The 18,237-nt window shown below is 35.7% G+C and overlaps 1 protein-coding gene across 1 annotated transcript in view; it reads right to left on the bottom strand.

Annotated features, from left to right (window-relative positions):
- rp1l1b (rp1 like 1b) overlaps positions 1–18,237 on the bottom strand; it is a 68,530-nt gene that overhangs the window by 21,578 nt on the left and 28,715 nt on the right. The window contains exons 4-5 of the mRNA XM_087298097.1: positions 9,097–9,247; positions 3,557–4,178 (exon numbers count right to left, since the gene is read on the bottom strand). Coding sequence (XP_087154223.1) covers positions 3,557–4,066 — 510 coding nt within the window. The 5' untranslated portion in view covers positions 4,067–4,178; positions 9,097–9,247. The remainder of the gene's footprint in view (positions 1–3,556; positions 4,179–9,096; positions 9,248–18,237) is intronic.

Genomic DNA, 18,237 nt, shown 5'->3' with positions numbered 1-18,237 from the left:
GATAATTATGATTATCGAATTATCGCCCAGACACAATGATCATTTTTGCTTTAACTAACCCTTTAATAAATGGTTAAATTTTTTAACAACTCATGATTATCTTATAATTGGTTAAGCATTATTTATAGCTTATTATATTGCAAAGTGTTACCAAACCGTTCGATCTACAAAGACTCACAGGGGTCAAGCTAGATCTTGTTCTTGTTCTCTTACGTACAAAGCACAACTTTCCAGCCTCTGACAAATAAACCTTTACTCTAGTGATCTTCAAGCTATTTCTGGCATTGTCTCGGTGCCATTCGTAATGTTATCCATGCATCAGTCAGGCCCCTGTGGAGGGGTGTGTGTCACTTTACAGCATGTTTTCTATGGGAAGTACATGCCTGTGGCAGTGCTAATAGGATGTGCCTGAACTAGAGCAGCAGAGGACCAGCAGCACTGACCATCGTCAGCAATGACTACTGAGTCCAGCTCTGATGGGCAGGAAATGCCTGGATCGTCTCCAGACATTCTGCGGACTCCGAGCCAAGAAGTGTTCCCCTTTTAAAGCGACAGCACTTTCTCTGCCAACAGCATGATGCCACCGTTAGGACCATGACATACTGGGCCATACAGTTGCATGCCAATGCCCAGAGATGTGCCTGAGGTTGCCCTCGCACTGTATAAACTCCTAGCCTCTCACCTTTTATCAGGGTTGCCATAGCTCAGTCCCAGGGGGGCTATTTCTTACACTGCCCGGGCCACCCTGTCCACCTCTTATCTACCCAAACCACCTGCAGACTGTAATTCTTTATTTTTTCCTCTTCCGTGGTCTGTGGCATTTGCCCTTAAGCGCAAGTGGGAGTGATGGTAACCAAAATGAACTTTGCGCTGACTGATCTGCTCTGCTAATCTTGTTCTCAGCATTATGAGCTCTTCATAAATCAAACAGCTCAATCTGTGGCGACTGTCACTTTGCTTTTGTAGACTTGGATAAAATAGTGTGCAAAAATCAAAAGCTTAGAAATCACATTTCTGGGACTTTCCAGCTGTCAGATGTGGCGTCACTTACACATATCTAGTTTCCTGTAAATGTGTTTTTTACTCAGATGCCAGCTGTGATTGCAAACGGAGGATTTATGAGGTTTGATAAAAGATTTGTTGAATGTTTCTTCTGTATCAAAGCTTGATAGATCATTTCTAGTTTCGACCACTAGAGGCCTCTGTATCCTCAGCACATTTGCTTCTCATGCAAAACTTGGCATATCTTCCATACTTAAGGTCAGTTTACACTCAATGTAAATAGCTGCATGTACTTTATTTACAATTCGTAAAAATTAAATCATCTTGAAAAGTCAATGCTATAAAGCAACCGGTAACCAGTGTCATATAAACACAAATAAGTAAACCTAAACAATATCTTCAAATATTTTCTTTTAGACTTTGCTCAGATATAAGTTTAAGATGTAGACAAAACCACACAGCTATCTGAAAAAAAAAATCTTGAATGATCTACTGAATAAAAGTTACCTACTAAAATGTCACTACTCTTAAACTTAGTTTAATTGACTGAAATAATTAACTAATTTAATTTGTCAGTTTTCACTTCCTCACTATCCTTCAGCTTAGTCCCTGATTTAGGAGTCACCACAGCGAAGTAAACCACCAGTTACTCTGGTGTATGTTTATGTATCAGATTCATCAGTTATATTTATACAGTATTTTTTTTATTTCATTTGTTCAAAGTTTACTTTTTGTTTTAATGTCATTTTTTGACTGAATTCTACAATCCATTTTTCTTTATTTTTTTCATGTGCATGACATTCAAATGTGCATAGAATTCCATCACAGTTGAATTTGTGAATATCTGGATTGATGGAATCGCATGAAATATCACTATTTGTCCAGTCTTGATGATTTATTATAGTGTAGGGAATAAACATGTACATTAAAAAATATTAATTAAATTTAAAAAGATTAGTTTAGTTTTTAAATAAGCCTCTTCTTGCTAAATCGGCATTTATATGTGGTGTAAATACAGCAATAATGAGAAATATTATTTTTATATTTTAATATAAAATGTAATTCCCGTGATGCCAAAAGCTACATTTTCAGCATACATTAAAGTGTCACATCATCCATTATCTCACATTCCTCATTATTATCAATGTTAAAACATTGGCAAAAATTATGTTTGTAGATATACGGTGCATCTGGAATAGTGCTTCACTTTTCCCACATTTTTTTGTTACAGCCTTATACTAAAATGGATTAAATTCATTTATTTCCTCAAAATTCTACACACAATCCCCCATAATGACAATGTGAAAAAAAAAATATTTTTTAATTGTAGCAAATTTATTTAAAATAAAAAACCTGAAAAATCACATGTACAGAAGTATTCACAGCATTTGCTCAATACTTTATTGATGCACCTTTGGCAGCAATTACAGCCTCAAGTCTTTTTGAATATGATGCCACAAGCTTGGCACACCTCTCTTTGGGAGTTTTCGCCCATTCCTCTTTGCAGTACCTCTCAAAATGTATCAGGTTTGATGGGAAGCGATAGTGTACAGCTATTTTCAGATCTCTTCAGAGAGATTCAATAGGATTTAGGTCTGGGCTCTGGCTGGGCAACTCAATGAAGCCACTCCACTGATATTTTGGCGGTGTGCTTTGGGTGCATTTTCAAATCATGTCCAATCAACTGAATTTACCACAGGTGAACTCCAATTAAGCTGCTGAAACATCTCAAGAATGATCAGTGGAAACAGAATGTACCTGAGCTCAATTTAGAGCATCACGGCAAAGACTGTGAAAACTTCTCTAGATGTGATTTTTCAGGCTTTTAATTTTTAGTAAATTGGCAACAATTTCCAACAAAAATATTTTTACACATTATCATTATGGGGGATAATAAGTAAATAAAAATAAAGTTGTAACATATAAATGTGGAAAAAGTGAAGAGCTATGAATACATTCCAGATGCACTGTACATCTGTTTCAGGATTCTCTGATGAATAAATACCTCAATCTTCGCAATATCATAAATCGCTGTAAGGTAATTTTCAATCGACTGTCTTAATAAAAGTATGAAAAAAAGAATCTTATCACATAAAAAAACACTAAGTCACTTATCATAAATTCTAGTTGTAATTTTGCACCGTACTGTGGTAATTCTACAGTGGCTGTGGTAATACAACAACTAACTAGTAATGTAAACAAATTACCCAATACAATAATTTCTGTATATATATATATATATATATATATATATATATATATATATATATATATATATATATATATATATATATATATATATATATATAATTATTCCAGCAATACACTACCGTCAACTGTTGTAAATACTAATGTACACTACAGTATTTATTAGTTTATCACTAGTTAATACTACATTATGCTGTAACATTAATTAAGTATTTAGAATATAATGAAATATACAGTGCAAAACACTTTGCTATAGTATGGTTCAAAAACACAACAATGATTTTTTTAATGTGGCTACTGACCCTAAACTTTGGAAAGCTGATGTATATTTCAAGAGGAGACTCACCTTGTGGCCTTCCAGTGTGTAGAGCTTCCTGATAAGACATTGCATGAGTTCAGAGACCTCATCCATAAAGAGCGCCAAACTGCGGAGGCTGCGGCGGTGCAGAACGATGGTCCTCCGCATAGACGGGTCGCTGTTTTTCACAAGCACAATCTTCCTGGGGCTTCTATGATGATGATGGTGATGGTGATGACGATGGTGATCTTCAGCCTGTCCAGAAGATTCCTCAGGTCGAGCAGGCCTCCTGCTGCTATACTGCTGAGCATGTGGAAGTGTCTGGGAATGATACCATGGACTAGAATAAGCTCCTGAAGCCTCTGAGGCTGTAGTTTTGGCTGCTTGGTGATCGGCACACAGATAACATCCACGACTCTCCAGCGGCTCCAGTCGAGTCGTGCCTGAGGAGCCTCTGAGGGATGTTGAGGAGCAGTGACCATGAGGGAACGGGGGCTTGACAGGTGGGTCATCCGTGATGGTGTCAAAGCATTGAAAGCTTTGCTTGTGGGACGCCATTTTTAATTCATCCAACTAGCCTGCGGAAGATGCTAGTTGGATTTCAGGGTGGCGAACATAGCAGGGCTAAACTCAAAGGCCAAGCAGATCACGAGCATCCTCTCCTTTCACTCTGAGAAAGACAAAAACACAAAGGCACATGGTTGGGTTAATATTCCCTTTAGAAATTCTGTTGAGATGTACATTTGCATCTACATGTCAACCAGGAATTATTAAAGATTTACTAGGTTGTTTATGGAGATATATTCCAAAGAAACACATTATGACCAACGAATAAATGTAAAGCGATTGACAAAAACCAAGCATATTCACAAAATATGTTTTAAAAAACATGAAATGAATTTACAAACAATATAAGACTAAAATTCCCAAATTTTTCAATCCATATTTGTTGATTATTTATCGATCCAAAATTCCCACATTTGTCAAGATGGTCAACTGTAGGTAATAATGTTGTAAATAAAGTGCAGTTTCTCAGATCAAGTGTTTCACTTCATCACACTTTAGTGTATCATTAAAAGCCATGAGTGGTATTTCTGTTTTGCCTGTTTTCTTTTCTTCTTCTGTTTTGGACTTTGTAAGTGCTGATGGCCATTGTGTTTTTAAAATTACCTAGGACCACATTTTAACAACAACAACAACAACAATAAAAATCTTTTTTAATGGTCAATTGAAGAAAAAAGAAACTTAAAACAATCTTGAATGGCCTGAGGGTGAACAAACTAATAGCAAACTTTCATTTTATGTTGGACTCCTCCTTCAATGTCTGCTAATACTTTATTTTAAAGGTCTGACAACAGAAATTGCACTAAATAGAAGTAATTTGCAAGAACTTTTTAACCTTTTCTAACCTGTAATACTATAATAACAATAATAAATGAAAAATAAAAAACGAGAGTTGACAAAGTTGCAGTTGCAGTTATTTTAATAGCTCATCAAAACAAAATTTGCATGAACTTTACAGCAATTATGCAAACCCTTCAATTCAATTCAATTCAATTCAGCTTTATTTGTATAGCGCTTTTACAATGTAGATTGTGTCAAAGCAGCTTCACATAAATGGTCATAGTAACTGGAACAGTGTGGTTTAGGTTTTAGTGTTTAAGTTCAGTTCAGTTCAGTTTAGCTCAGTTCAGTGTGATTTAATCATTACTGAGAGTTCAAACACTGAAGAGCCAATTCATCGATGCGTAGCTCTACCAATCCTGAACCATGCGAGGCAGTGGCGACAGCGGAGAGGGAAAAAAAACTTCACCTGATGGGAGTGAAGAAAAAAAACCTTGAGAGAACCAGACTCAGTTGGGCACGACCATTTTAATTTCTCCGCTGGCCAAAAGTCTTGTGCAGAGCTTCATTCGCCGTGGTTTAGGCTGGAAGATGGCCTCAGCGAAGACTCGTCTGTCCCTGGAGCGTTGCTGGAATCAGACTCATGTTTTCCACTCCCCACGACCATCAGCGCAGCAGCAGCTAAGGATATGGCCTGGTCCCGGATATGGAATCCTTAATGCACTTAAATGCACATTCTGACAGATTGCACACTTTCTTACAAAAAAAAGACTTTCATAAAGGCACTGATCGTAAAAGGAAGAATTAAATACTACCGCAGATTTGTTTATTACAATATTCCCTTTGTATTGAACAATCCTTATAAACTTGGGCCTAGCTAAAAAGCTTAAACAAAGATAAATTCACAAGCTTAAATGAAAAGACTGGATGCTTACAACTTAAAAAATATATAGTACAAATATCCGCTTGTTAAGGGTGACGTCACACAAAGCGGCTTCCGGTTCCAAGCGCTCTATCAATCTGAGTGGAGACTTAACAAATGATAATAATAAATGTTTACAAAGTGATGTAATACTTTTGTAAATCACGATCGCAATGTATATATCCATGCCTAATATCTGATGGCCAGAACATGTATAATTTTAATTAAATTATTAAAATAATGGTGTCTGTGATGCATTAGACACCGTTGTGTACACCATGATTTAATATAAAATCCCCTTTAATGTGTGATATGACTAAAAGTGTTCAGAAACTAATATTTTTCTCAATTCAAATGAGCAGCGGCTTGGACCCGGCAACAGAATTCCATACGCCACAACTTAACAAGTGGATAGTACAAATCAAAATACAGTACAGAATTATTCACAGTTGTTAAACTAATTGTCTTTTAGATCACATGATCTGTGGTTATTTAAACATAATTTTCTAAAACCTTTTCTATCACACATGACAACTTTATGTGAATGGGCAAAGTCTAATCACTTTTACTCACTGCAGCTAATAGAACTGTAAGAATCTGTGGTGTTGACGTCAAATCAAACCTTAAAACAAATGTGACCTTAAACAGGTCCATCTGCAGGAATCCCACTGGCACATCCTAAGGCACATCCTATTTGTACCTGGCACTCGCTACAGCAGAGGGAACATTACTGAGCTCCACACACAGAAATGATGGACAGATATCAGAGACTAAGCAGGGATAAAAAGAGCAGACTTCGCCTGAATTAGACTAAAGAGCTTATCAGCAAGTGCAGGGAGAAAGTGGAAGCAACATGTGACAGGATGACGCTGCAGCAGGGGCCTATTGTTGTTTCTGATTTGAGCACAAATGCAAAAATTAAATAATACCAAGTCAAGTGATTTAAGATAACTAATGGGGTGCTTAAAGAGATATTGGACTGTTTAAAGAAAGAAGAATTGTAAATATGTGGAATAAATAAGATATAAGAGAATAAATCTCTCAAAAAAAAAACAAAAAAAAAAAAACGTTGAGTTTAAGCTCTGTTTTTTCCCCCACTCTAGCTATCGGAACAATAATAGGGAAATGATACAGTCTGAGAGGTTTATTGCATAACATGACCAAACGAGACTCTTTAAGCCTTCAAAGCACATAATACTGCTTAAAATACAATACTGTTTAAATTATAAGAGTGGGTCAATCCCATTTTTTTTTTAAAGAAATCAATATTTTATATGGCAAGTCATGAAAAGTGATGTTCTTTTAAACTTTTCTATTAATCAAAAATTAATGACAAAATGTAGATTTTTTTCCACAAAAAGGAAAGAAATATTCCAAAAAAAGAACATTTATTGAACACTAAATTAGTATACAATTAGTGTTGCAGTTGTTTTTTTAATAAATGGATTGTAGTTATTATTTCATATAACTACAGTTATCTGAGAAATCGTTATGTTAGTAGTGCAGATTCAATTTCAGTCATATCTTGTTATTCAAATAAGAGATATTTAAGTGCCAGTAAAATGGAGGACAAGGCTTGATTTGTAAAGGTTGGTAAAATTCTTTTACTGTTATTTAACATCTACACAAAATGTATTGGTGTTATACTATAAATTACACACACAAAAACAATTAGATGATTAATCGCAGTTATTTATATGACAATAAATCATCAACACAAAATTCATGATTAAATAATATTACACAATATACACTACTATCTATTTAGACATATTTCACATTATTTTAATATAATAAATGGAGCCATGCAAGGACTAAGTAATAAAATAATCAAAAACAAATTAATAAAAAAATAAATACATAAATAAACATATATATTTTTATTGTCTTTAAAATATACATTTCAAAAATATACATATTGTATATTTTATACATATACATCTACAAAATATGCATAGATATGAGAGAGAGTGAAAAAGAAAGTATAAGTTATACACTAAATTAGATTAATCAAATGAAATAAACTTAATAATGAAATTAACTTCACTGAACTTAATAGAACCAAGTTACATGAACTCAAAAAGTGATTGTATTAAACTGAACTTGAACTGAATGAGTTAACTTCTAGTTCCCAGCAATCTGTCAGACTGGAAAATAAATGTATATGTGTTATTGTGAATTTTTTGAGTACGATCAAAAATGAGACGTGATTTAGAATGTAATGTTGTGTTATGTTAAGATTTTCAGAGGTTTCAGTAAAAAATTTGTTATAAAACCTTTAAAAAAAGAATTACAGATGAACTCAGAATACAGATGCAGTTAAGTCAACTAAATTAAATGTACACAATATAATTAAGGCATATTTTTATTACATATTAGTTATTAGTAAGTCATAAATATTTAATACAATAAAGTTCAAATGACTTGATCGAATTAAGACCAATTTTTATTTACAGTGTAGTAGATAATGGAAACTAAACTACACTGAAAAAAATGCAGGGTTCCACACAATTCGTTCATGTTGTCCCAACGCAAATCGATTAAGTTAACACTTTTAATAAATTTATGTGGATTTAACATAAAAAAATTAAGTTGTCCCAATGAAATCTCAAGAATTGTGTTGTTTCAGCTCATTTTAGAGTACATTAAACAAGTTAAAAAATGTTTTTTTGAGTGTAAAAAGGGATCAAAGTCATAGTGTCCAATCACGGTAAAAAAATTCACCCATCTGTAACCAGGAAAACCATTTCTGTCACAAAAAAAGTTCTTATAAATGTCCCAGAGGCCTGTTCCAATATCTGCTTTTCATGAAGGCATTAGAAGAAGCCAGAATGTAAATAAATATTAAAAATCATACAATACCAATTTAGTTTTCCAAAACAAGAAAATTCCAAGGATGCAGAAGATCTGTAAGCTCAAAACAGCATATGAAAAAGATGTTAAACAAAACTGAGGTAAAAATGTTTTAAGTATCATGGATTTCATTCATCATGGACAAAAACTGACCGATCCTATAATGAACAGTAGAAAACAGCACTGCTGTTTCAAGTTATTCTTCAGTATTATTGATGAACCTGTTTTAATATAATCACCTAATGCTAATCAACTACCAACTCCATTAAAAAGGCAACTTAAGCATGAAAATCTGAATTACTCTGCCACTGAAGATATTTCAAACCCAATAAACTTTCTCCAAGGTCAAGGTGGAACCAGTCACTCAGACAGTCTTAATTACATTTTAAATAACTGCATTCAAAGTGAAGCAGGAATATCGTCAATGCAAATGCAAACTGTCCCCTTCACAGCACTGCAAAAGACTCACCATTAAAACAGAGAAACTGAAGAGCTCAGAAAAGCCTCCTCTGGGTTTCCACACAATAAGAGCAGAGAAGGAGCAGGAGCTGCAGTGAAGTGGCAGCTGAGAAGTGCTTGTCCCGCTGGGGTCCTATACCTGCTAATCGGTCCTTGGGAAGCTAAGGATAGAACGGAAAGCCTTCTTAATCACCCTGAGACTGAATTGAAATCTGCTGAGGCTTTGGACACATGACTAGAACTTGGCCATTGCATAAAAGTGCAGACAAACTTAGCATACTGTCAGAAAAGGACCCTGGAGGACAACTGATAGTTGATGTATTTTTGGAGGATTTACCAAAAAAACAGCTTTAAAGTGGCCTTGCTGTGTCCCTGACTACTCACTGTTATGTTCTGTAAGAGTCTTGTCAAGTAAGATGCTCAATTGTTTTATGTTTAATTCATTCAAATTAGTGAAAATTAATAAGTTAAGGGTGGCACCTTGGCTCAGTGTCACCCCACAGCAAGAAGATTGCCGGTTCAAGTCCTGCCTGTGCCAGGTGCCATTTCTGTGTGGAGTTAATGTTCTCCCTATGTTCACACGGGGTTTCCTTTGGGTGCTACGGTTTCCCCCACAATCCAAAGACATGCGCTATAGGTGAACTAAATAAACTAAATTGGCCATAGTGTATGAGTGTGTGTAAGAGTGTGTGGGTGTTTCCCAGTACTGGGTTGCAGCTGGAAGGGTATCCGCTGTGTAAAACATAAGCCGGAATAGTTGGTGGGTTATTCCTCTCTGATACTGTAAATCAGAGACTAAGCTGAAGAAAAATGAATGAATGAATGAAAAAGTTAACTTAATTCCTTCATGTTGTCCCAGCAAAAATTGGGTTTCAGCATTTCAAAGAGTAACACTAAAACAGAATTTCTTTCCTTAGAATTTTTGACATGTTTTGCAAACAATACGCTAACAATTATTATCGAACTATTACAAACAGTGACCAACTAAAAGGGACTTATGGCTCACCAAATATACAATAAACACTGAATTATGCAGGGTGGATCAGAAGCTTTTTTTTTGTAAAACATGCACATGCGCACATTACTTGTAGTCCACCATTCATATTTTTTGTTTGCAAGTTCTCATTTGTGCATAGACTGAACAAGTAATGTACATGATTTTACACTTTTTACAAAACCTTTGTAAAGTTGTAGTTTATATGGGGTTGATAACATTTTCTAAATATTGCACTTTCAAACCATTTTATGTTATAGGCCCCCAAAATGCCAAGGTTGTTCACTAGTGGCAAATAAATGTCCCGATCAGATTTTTTTTGCACTCAAGTCTGAGTCATTTGTTTTTCAGTATCTTCCAATACCAAAACCCGATCCGATACTTTTTATAATACATAGAAAAATAATAAAGAGGAGCGAAGTAACAGATCCATGATGTTCCTTATTTTTTATTGAATTCACCTTATTTTAACCTTCAACAACTCTGTTAACAAACAAAGCACTTCTGTGAGGAAGCTTGAACAATCAAGTAATAAATAACATCAATTCTTCACTTTTGGACTTTAGTGCAACAGTAAATATATAAAAAAAATGTAATATAAAAACAAATAGCACCTCAACTTAAAAGACCCAGCAGGCAATCCCAAGTTTACATATCTCACAGTTTGCTACGGCAATGTTGCCGTCATTAACTTTATAATATCTCCAGACCGCAGATATACTTTCTATTTCCGCTTCAACCTGCTTTCGTGTTCTACTTTGCTGTCATTTAACCAATAGCATCTCTGCAACACAGTGATGTCATGCTGCATGCTTTGCTGTTTCTGAGAGAAATCAAGAAAGAGGTTCAACTCTATGCTTCTGCACAAGTATAGATGTGTTCAAAAACAATTACTATATATATATATATATATATATATATATATATATATATATATATATATATACACACACACATACATACATACGCAGTTGCAGTCAGAATTATTATCCCCCCTGAATTATTAGACCCCTTGTTTATTTTTTCCCCAATTTCTGTTTAACAGACCCATTTAGTTTTAATAACACATTTCTAATAACTGATTTATTTTTATCTTTACCTTGATGACAGTAAATAATATCTGAATAGATATTTTTCAAGAAACTTCTATACAGCTTAAAGTGACATTTAAAGGCAATTATGTTAATTAGGTTAACTAGGCAGATTAGGGTAATTAGGCAAGTTATTGTTCATGGTGTTCTGGTGGTTTGTTCTGTATAGACTATCAAAAATATAAAGCTTAAACGGGCTAATAATTTTGACCCTAAAATGTGTTTTTTTTTTAAATTAGTAACTGCTTTTATTTTAGCCAAAATAGAACAAATAAGACTTTCTCCAGAAGAAAAGATATTATCAGACATACTGTGAACATTTCCTTGCTCTGTTAAGAATAATGTGGGAAATATTTAAAAAAGAAAAAAATTCAAAGGGGGGCTAATAATTCTTACTTCAACTGAATATTTGAGTCCTGATCGGGAGGTAACGTCCAATTCCGATCGAGTCTGAATGTGAGTCACGTGACCACACCTGAACATCCCTTGCAAAAACACAAAGTTTTCAGTTTTTATTTAACAGTTTTAAGTAAACAGCCCCTCAATCCAAACAAGGATACCCCACAAAATAGTAAGATCTGCTCTCCAATATTATGCCACGCACACTATCTATAAAAACTACAGAACAAACCACTGTTGTCCAATGACACGCCTAATTAACCTAACTTGCGTAGTTAAACTAATTAACCCGGTTAACCCTATAATTTGCACTTTAAGCTGAATACTATCTTGTAACATAGTAAAAGGTTATGTACTGTCATCATGGCAAATAAATTAGCTATTAGAAATTATTTATTAAAACTATCATGTTTAAAAATATGTAGAAAAAAATATTTTCTTCATTAAACAGCTCTTGAAAAATATTTGAAAAATAATTAACATTTTTTTACAGGAAGGCTGATAAATTAGTTTTCAACTGTAGGTATGTATTGATATCTACAATGCTCAGCATTTATAAGTACACCCCTCACAAATCTATCTTTTAAATTCATATTGTTAATAGGAAGCTATACAATATTATATTTGTGCATACACATTAGATTAGTCAGTAGTGAAGCCAAATCTGGAACTCATCTAACAAAATAACTTACAATAACGGTCCATAAACTAGTACACGCAAATGTACTGTATATGCTATAGAAAAATATTAAATAGAATTTTTAAAAAGAGGAAAAATGCAGAAAATAAAAGAAAAATAATAAAAAATTTGGAAAAATTTTGGAGGTTGTCATTTTTTTGTGATATTTAACTTGAATTTATTTGTATAATCTTTCAATTTCTTAATGTTTGGTGACTAAAATATTATTTTACTAAATATATCTGATTAATAAATTTTGTTTAAATGCACCAAATTACATTGCCTATAATTACCGAGAAATGGATAAAAATATTGATTTTCAAAGTGGGGTGTACTCAATTATGCTGAGCACAGTATAATGCAACGTACATGACTGTAAAGGCAATGAGACCTCAACAGTACACATTGCTAAGAGAGCTCAGGAGGGTATCTGGGATGATCCAGTTAACCTGATGGGTGGCCCAGATTGGGAAAATGGATTAATGGCTCTTATTCAGCAGTAATTAGAACAATGCATACCAAGGCAACAGTTCTAATCTGAACCAGCGTTATTTTCACAGAGCCTCTTCCAACAATGAAAAATCCAATTGATTGTCTACATACAGCCAAGAATCTGATTCACAAAATCTCTTGCACGGTGCTGAGTCAAGCAAAATTGCACATGAGGAGCACGAATCTGCTCTTTTGATTATTGAACCAAGCAATTACTGCATATATAAAATATGTGACTCAACTTTTATCTTCAGCTAAAAATACAGCGATGATTGCCTGCATGTTTACATATATCCTGAACACGTAGTGTAAGGCTTCTGGGAATCGGCATATCCAAAGCAGTAGGAAACAGCTTGTTGCTGAATAGTAGCCGAACAAACATACACACAAAAGCAAACTACTCAAGGCTAGTCACCTGCTAATGTAGTTCTTATCAGAAACTGCACCTTGTAAATATACCCCCAACCCCTGTTACAACTTGTTTGCTGGAAATTGCAAGGGTAGAAATGCTTATTCATCCGAGAGAGCGTCTTCCTACCAATGTACTAACTCAAGGGTGAACTTGCGGTCTCGCCATCTGCCCGTGTGTCATAAGAAGCTTGGCTGAGTGCAGACACGAGATTGTTTTTCTCCTGAGTCATGTGCCGTAAGACCCCCGTAGAGTTCACACCCCTGCCTCCTCCCTCTCTGTCTTTCCTGTGTTGGAGAAACTCCCAAAGATGTTTTAAAACTGTGGAGCCAGACTGCAAAGTACTGCAAGATTTCCAAAGGAACATAACAAATATCCCTGTGGTTTGGAACAAATGGAAACGAAGATAAATAAACAGTTGATTATATTTTGAAATTATATAAGGTTGTTCAAAAGACATTATGTTCTGAAAAGGTACTAAAGTGATGCTAATCATCAATAGTGCAAATATATACAGTATTGTCAGAATCACACGTGAGTTGTGACACTTTAGCTTAACTGCTGCTTCCTACAGTGACATGTCAGGTCTAATTACTGCAAAACCTGCTTTGATGCAAGCTGTAGCTGTGTTAGGGTGTGTTCACACAGCGTTTCATGGACCAACACACAAAAATAGATAATTTTGTCCTGGACTGCTTTACGTGCTATTCTCATTGTCATTTTAAACGAGAGCTAAAAGATATTTTATGATGTATATTTTGTGACAGATATTACAAAACAAAAAATAAATAATCTACACAGTCTACTGTACTGTAATTTCAAAATTTATTTTCATTTAATTAACTACATATCTAAGTTTATGGTGTGTTCACATTATTTTTGAAATACTAAACATTACTTGGCACTGAAAGGAGGCAAATTATCACGTCTTCATGAGAAGGTTTGGGAAAACATGAAGATTCAGCCCAATCTCACAAAGAAACGTAACTATTTTGCTGACTGGCTATTTTGTACAAATTCATATGATTTCATTCGTATTAAAACCAAACGGTTTTTTAAAATGAGGTATGCCCCTAAGTTTTGTAAGTTACTAATACTAATAATTTCTAATACTAATAATAATGCCAATAAAGCCTCCAACAGGCAGGCTGAGATGCGAGCTGGAACCGAGGGATCATCAGGATGAAAAGAGAGGTATAGCTGGGTATCATCAGCATAGCAGTGGTAGGAGAATCCATGTCTCTGGATGACTGGTCCTAGAGATGATGTGTAGATGGAGAAGAGAAGTGGCCCAAGAACAGAGCCTTGAGGTACCCCAGTGTTTAGATGCTGTTGGTTGGACACCTCTCCCCTCCAAGACTACCTGAATGATCTGTCAGTGAGCTAAGATCTGAACCATTGTATAACAGTGCCCGCAACGCCCAGTGACTCAAGCGTAGATAGCAGGATCTGGTGGTTGACAGTGTCAAAAGCAGCTGACAAGTCCAGCAAAATGAGGACTGATGATTTAGAGTCTGCTTTAGCCAGTCTGAGATCCTCCACGACCGAGAGCAGGGCAGTCTCAGTTGAGTGGCCTTTCTTAAAGCCGGATTTCTTGTTGTCCATGAGATTGTTTTGAGTAAGAAAGTCCAGGACTTTATTGAACACTACTTTCTCCAGAATCTTGGCCATGAATGGAAGCAGGGATACTGGTCTGTAGTTTTCAAGTAGCGTATGGTCCAGGTTGGGTTTCTTTAGCAGTGGGGTTATCCTAGCCTGCTTAAATGAAGTGGGGAATAAACCAGAGTCAAGAGATGTGTTAATTATGTGAGTCAGTGTTGGTATGACTGTAGGAGAGATGGCTTGCAAGAGATGAGAGGGAATGGGATCGAGTGGACAGGTGGTTGCATGGCTAGATAGCACCAGTTTGGACACCTCAGACTCAGAGAGCTGAGAAAAAGAGGTGAGTGTGTGTGGTGTTGGTGGTGTACCTTGCGTGTTTGTTGTAGGTGCAGTAAATTGAGCACTGATTTTTGCAGTTTTGGTGCAAAAGAATGTAGCAAAGTCATCAGTAGTAAGTGTGGAGGATGCGGGTGGAGGAGGAGGATAGAGGAGGGAGGAAAATGTTTTAAAAAGTAGGCGAGGATTAGTGGCATTGTTGATTTACAGACGGTAATATGTCTGCTTTGCCGAAGTAACCTCAGCTGAGAAAGAGGACAGAAGAGTTTGGTATGTTTAGAGCTGTGCAGGATTTTTAGTTTTCCGCCAAATTCTTTCTGCAGCTCGAAGTTTTGAGCGATGCTCACGGAGAGCATCCGAGAGCCAGGGTGCAGGAGGACTGGCACGGGCTGGCCTGGATGCAAGAGGACATAATTGGTCTAGACATGATGCTAGTGTGGAGCAGAGTGTATCAGTGGCGCTGTTCGAATCAAGTGCAGAGAGTTTGCAAGATGGAGGAAGAGAGTCTGAAACAATGTTGTGCATGGAAGGTCAAAAAACACTTTTGTTGTCTTTAAATATGCATTTCACATAAGTTCACACTTATTGTTTGATACAATTTGCAGATTTGACATGCTGTCCTGGGAAAGAAACCCTGAGCTCGAAGATCCTTGAGCCCAGAGCTCACGCCTAGTCATGTAGCATGACAGGGGCTCCAAAGATCAGGTAGGTCTTGAGAGCTCCCCCTGGTAAAGGAGGAAAGGGGTAGATGGGGTGGATGGTGGGATTGTTCAAAACGAAGAAGGAAGGTAGGATGAATTGATTTATTTTTTGGAGGCTAAAATTCATCCGATTGGTCTAGCAATAATATCTGATTGGACCATACCTGTCAACCCTTATGTTTTTACAGTTCTCTCCTATCATCCCGTAAAGGTCTTTCTCTAAAGGGTTACAATAAACATTAAAGAGCCGATCTTCCCTATACGCCATACAACCGAACCACCAAGGGGCCACCCCTTGCTTTTAAATGTGAGCTTGTTCTGTGTATTCGTTTTACTTAGGCATTTAAACACTGAAATAAATATAAAAACAGTGGGATTCCCTTTACTTTTAAAGGCATTTAAACACTGAAATAAATATAAAAACAGTGGGATTCCCTTTACTCTTAAAGGCATTTAAACACTGAAATAAATATAAAAACAGTGGGATTCCCTTTACTCTTAAAGGCATTTAAACACTGAAATAAATATAAAAACAGTGGGAATCCTCAAAATCATATTGATATATAGTCATATAGCGGTGCGTGACTGTCAGCTGACGTGCTCCATAGTGATAAATAGGTGCTGTTTCCCAAACGGATTCTGTAAATGCGATTTAAAGCGGCATGAACGTCTGGGTTTTGGGTGCGTGTTCGAACAGACATATACACATAATTGATAATTAAAACATCTAAAGATGTCGATCTTGGAGGGTTTTTTTTCCAAACACAACTAATTTTGTCCTAAATGAGCATAAAAGGTTAGGAAAGTTTTCATTATAACATTAGATGTGTGCATTTTTAAAGTGACACCTGTTATTTAATGTAATCAAACAGAAAATCAAAAAAAATGTGATTCATTAGTTGCTCTTTAATCAGAATATGTACATCATACGGTGAAGAACAGATTAATGAGATTTGATAACTTGATTTCTATTTCTTATTTACAGCTTCAGAAGTGCATATTTATTAATTTGGGGATATTTTGGGTGGTGGGGGGATATCCATTATCATAGTGGGCATATCCCTTATTTTCACATTCCAATGTTGACAGGTATAGACTGGACTAGCAATGATTATTGATGCCAGACCCCTCGTGATCAATCATATCACGTGCTCCTCTTAAAATTTGTTTATAAAACTTTATTTGATTTACGGCGACGCAGTAGCACAGTGGGTAGCACATTCGCCTCACAGCAAGAAGGTCGCTGGTTCGATCCTCGGCTCAGTTGGCGTTTCTGTGTGGAGTTTGCATGTTCTCCCTGCGTTCGCGTGGGTTTCCTCCGGGTGCTCCGGTTTCCCCCACAGTCCAAAGACATGTGGTACAGGTAAATTGGGTAAGCTAAATTGTCCGTAGTGTATGAGTGTGTGTGTGTGTATGTTTCCCAGAGATGGGTTGCGGCTGGAAGGGCATCCGCTGCGTAAAAACTTGCTGGATAAGTTGGCGGTTCATTCCACTGTGGCGACCACGGATTAATAAAGGGACTAAGCCGACAAGAAAATGAATCAATGAATAAATGAATTTGATTTACCAAATTAACCCAACAACACCCAAATGATTTATTTAGTGATTTGTTTTTCCAAACCCCTCCTTTCCATGACGCTAATCTGCGGAGATTGGCCCAATGATCAGGCTGTTGTGATTGGTTAACTGTGCGCAGCGCAAGTTTAGTCAGAAACGAATCACCTAAATGATCTGAATGCATGGTGAATCACTGAATTCAAATGCATGGCGAATCATTTCTTAAACAGCAGTTTTATACACAATGCACTTTCATATTTAAACCTCAGCATGATATTTTATTTTACTTAGAGCTGTGAAAGGTCATTTTGAAAAAAACATAAGGTTCTTTTAACCATTCTTGCAAGGTTGCCTTAATCTGCCTTTGTTTTTGAGCAAAAAAAAAAAAAAAAAACGGTCACACTTTATTTTGATGGTCCATTTGTTGAATTTAAGTTACTTGCAACTAATTCTCATTAAATTATAAGTAGACTGTTAGGTTGGGGTTAGAGTTAGTGTAAGCCGACATGTAATTGTAAAGTTTCTTTAAACAAGTAAATGTCTGTTGAAGGAGCAGTATCAACAAATATTAAGCAGGCAGTCTACTAATATTCAAATAGACCATCAAAATAAAGTGTTACCAAAAAACAGATCTCAAAATTCTATGAACATATCATGCATATAATCAAGTCCTCACCTTTTAAAAATAATCCACTTACTCTACTTACATTTTGAAAATCTAATCATTTAAAGGGATAATGCACCCAAAAATTAAAAATGACTCTCTAGTTACTCTCCCTCAAGATATCACAAACCGTTATGAGTTTCTTCTTTTGAACACAAAAAATATATATTTTAAAGAAAGCTTAAAACCTGTAACCATGGTAGGAAAAACTATGAAAGTCAATAGTT

Source organism: Danio rerio, chromosome 20 (assembly GCF_052040795.2).
Source record: "Danio rerio strain M-AB ecotype USA chromosome 20, GRCz13ab, whole genome shotgun sequence".
In the NCBI taxonomy this organism is placed as follows: Eukaryota; Metazoa; Chordata; class Actinopteri; order Cypriniformes; family Danionidae; genus Danio; species Danio rerio.
Note: the sequence above shows the minus strand (reverse complement) of the source record. Positions and strands in the feature narration are given on the sequence as shown.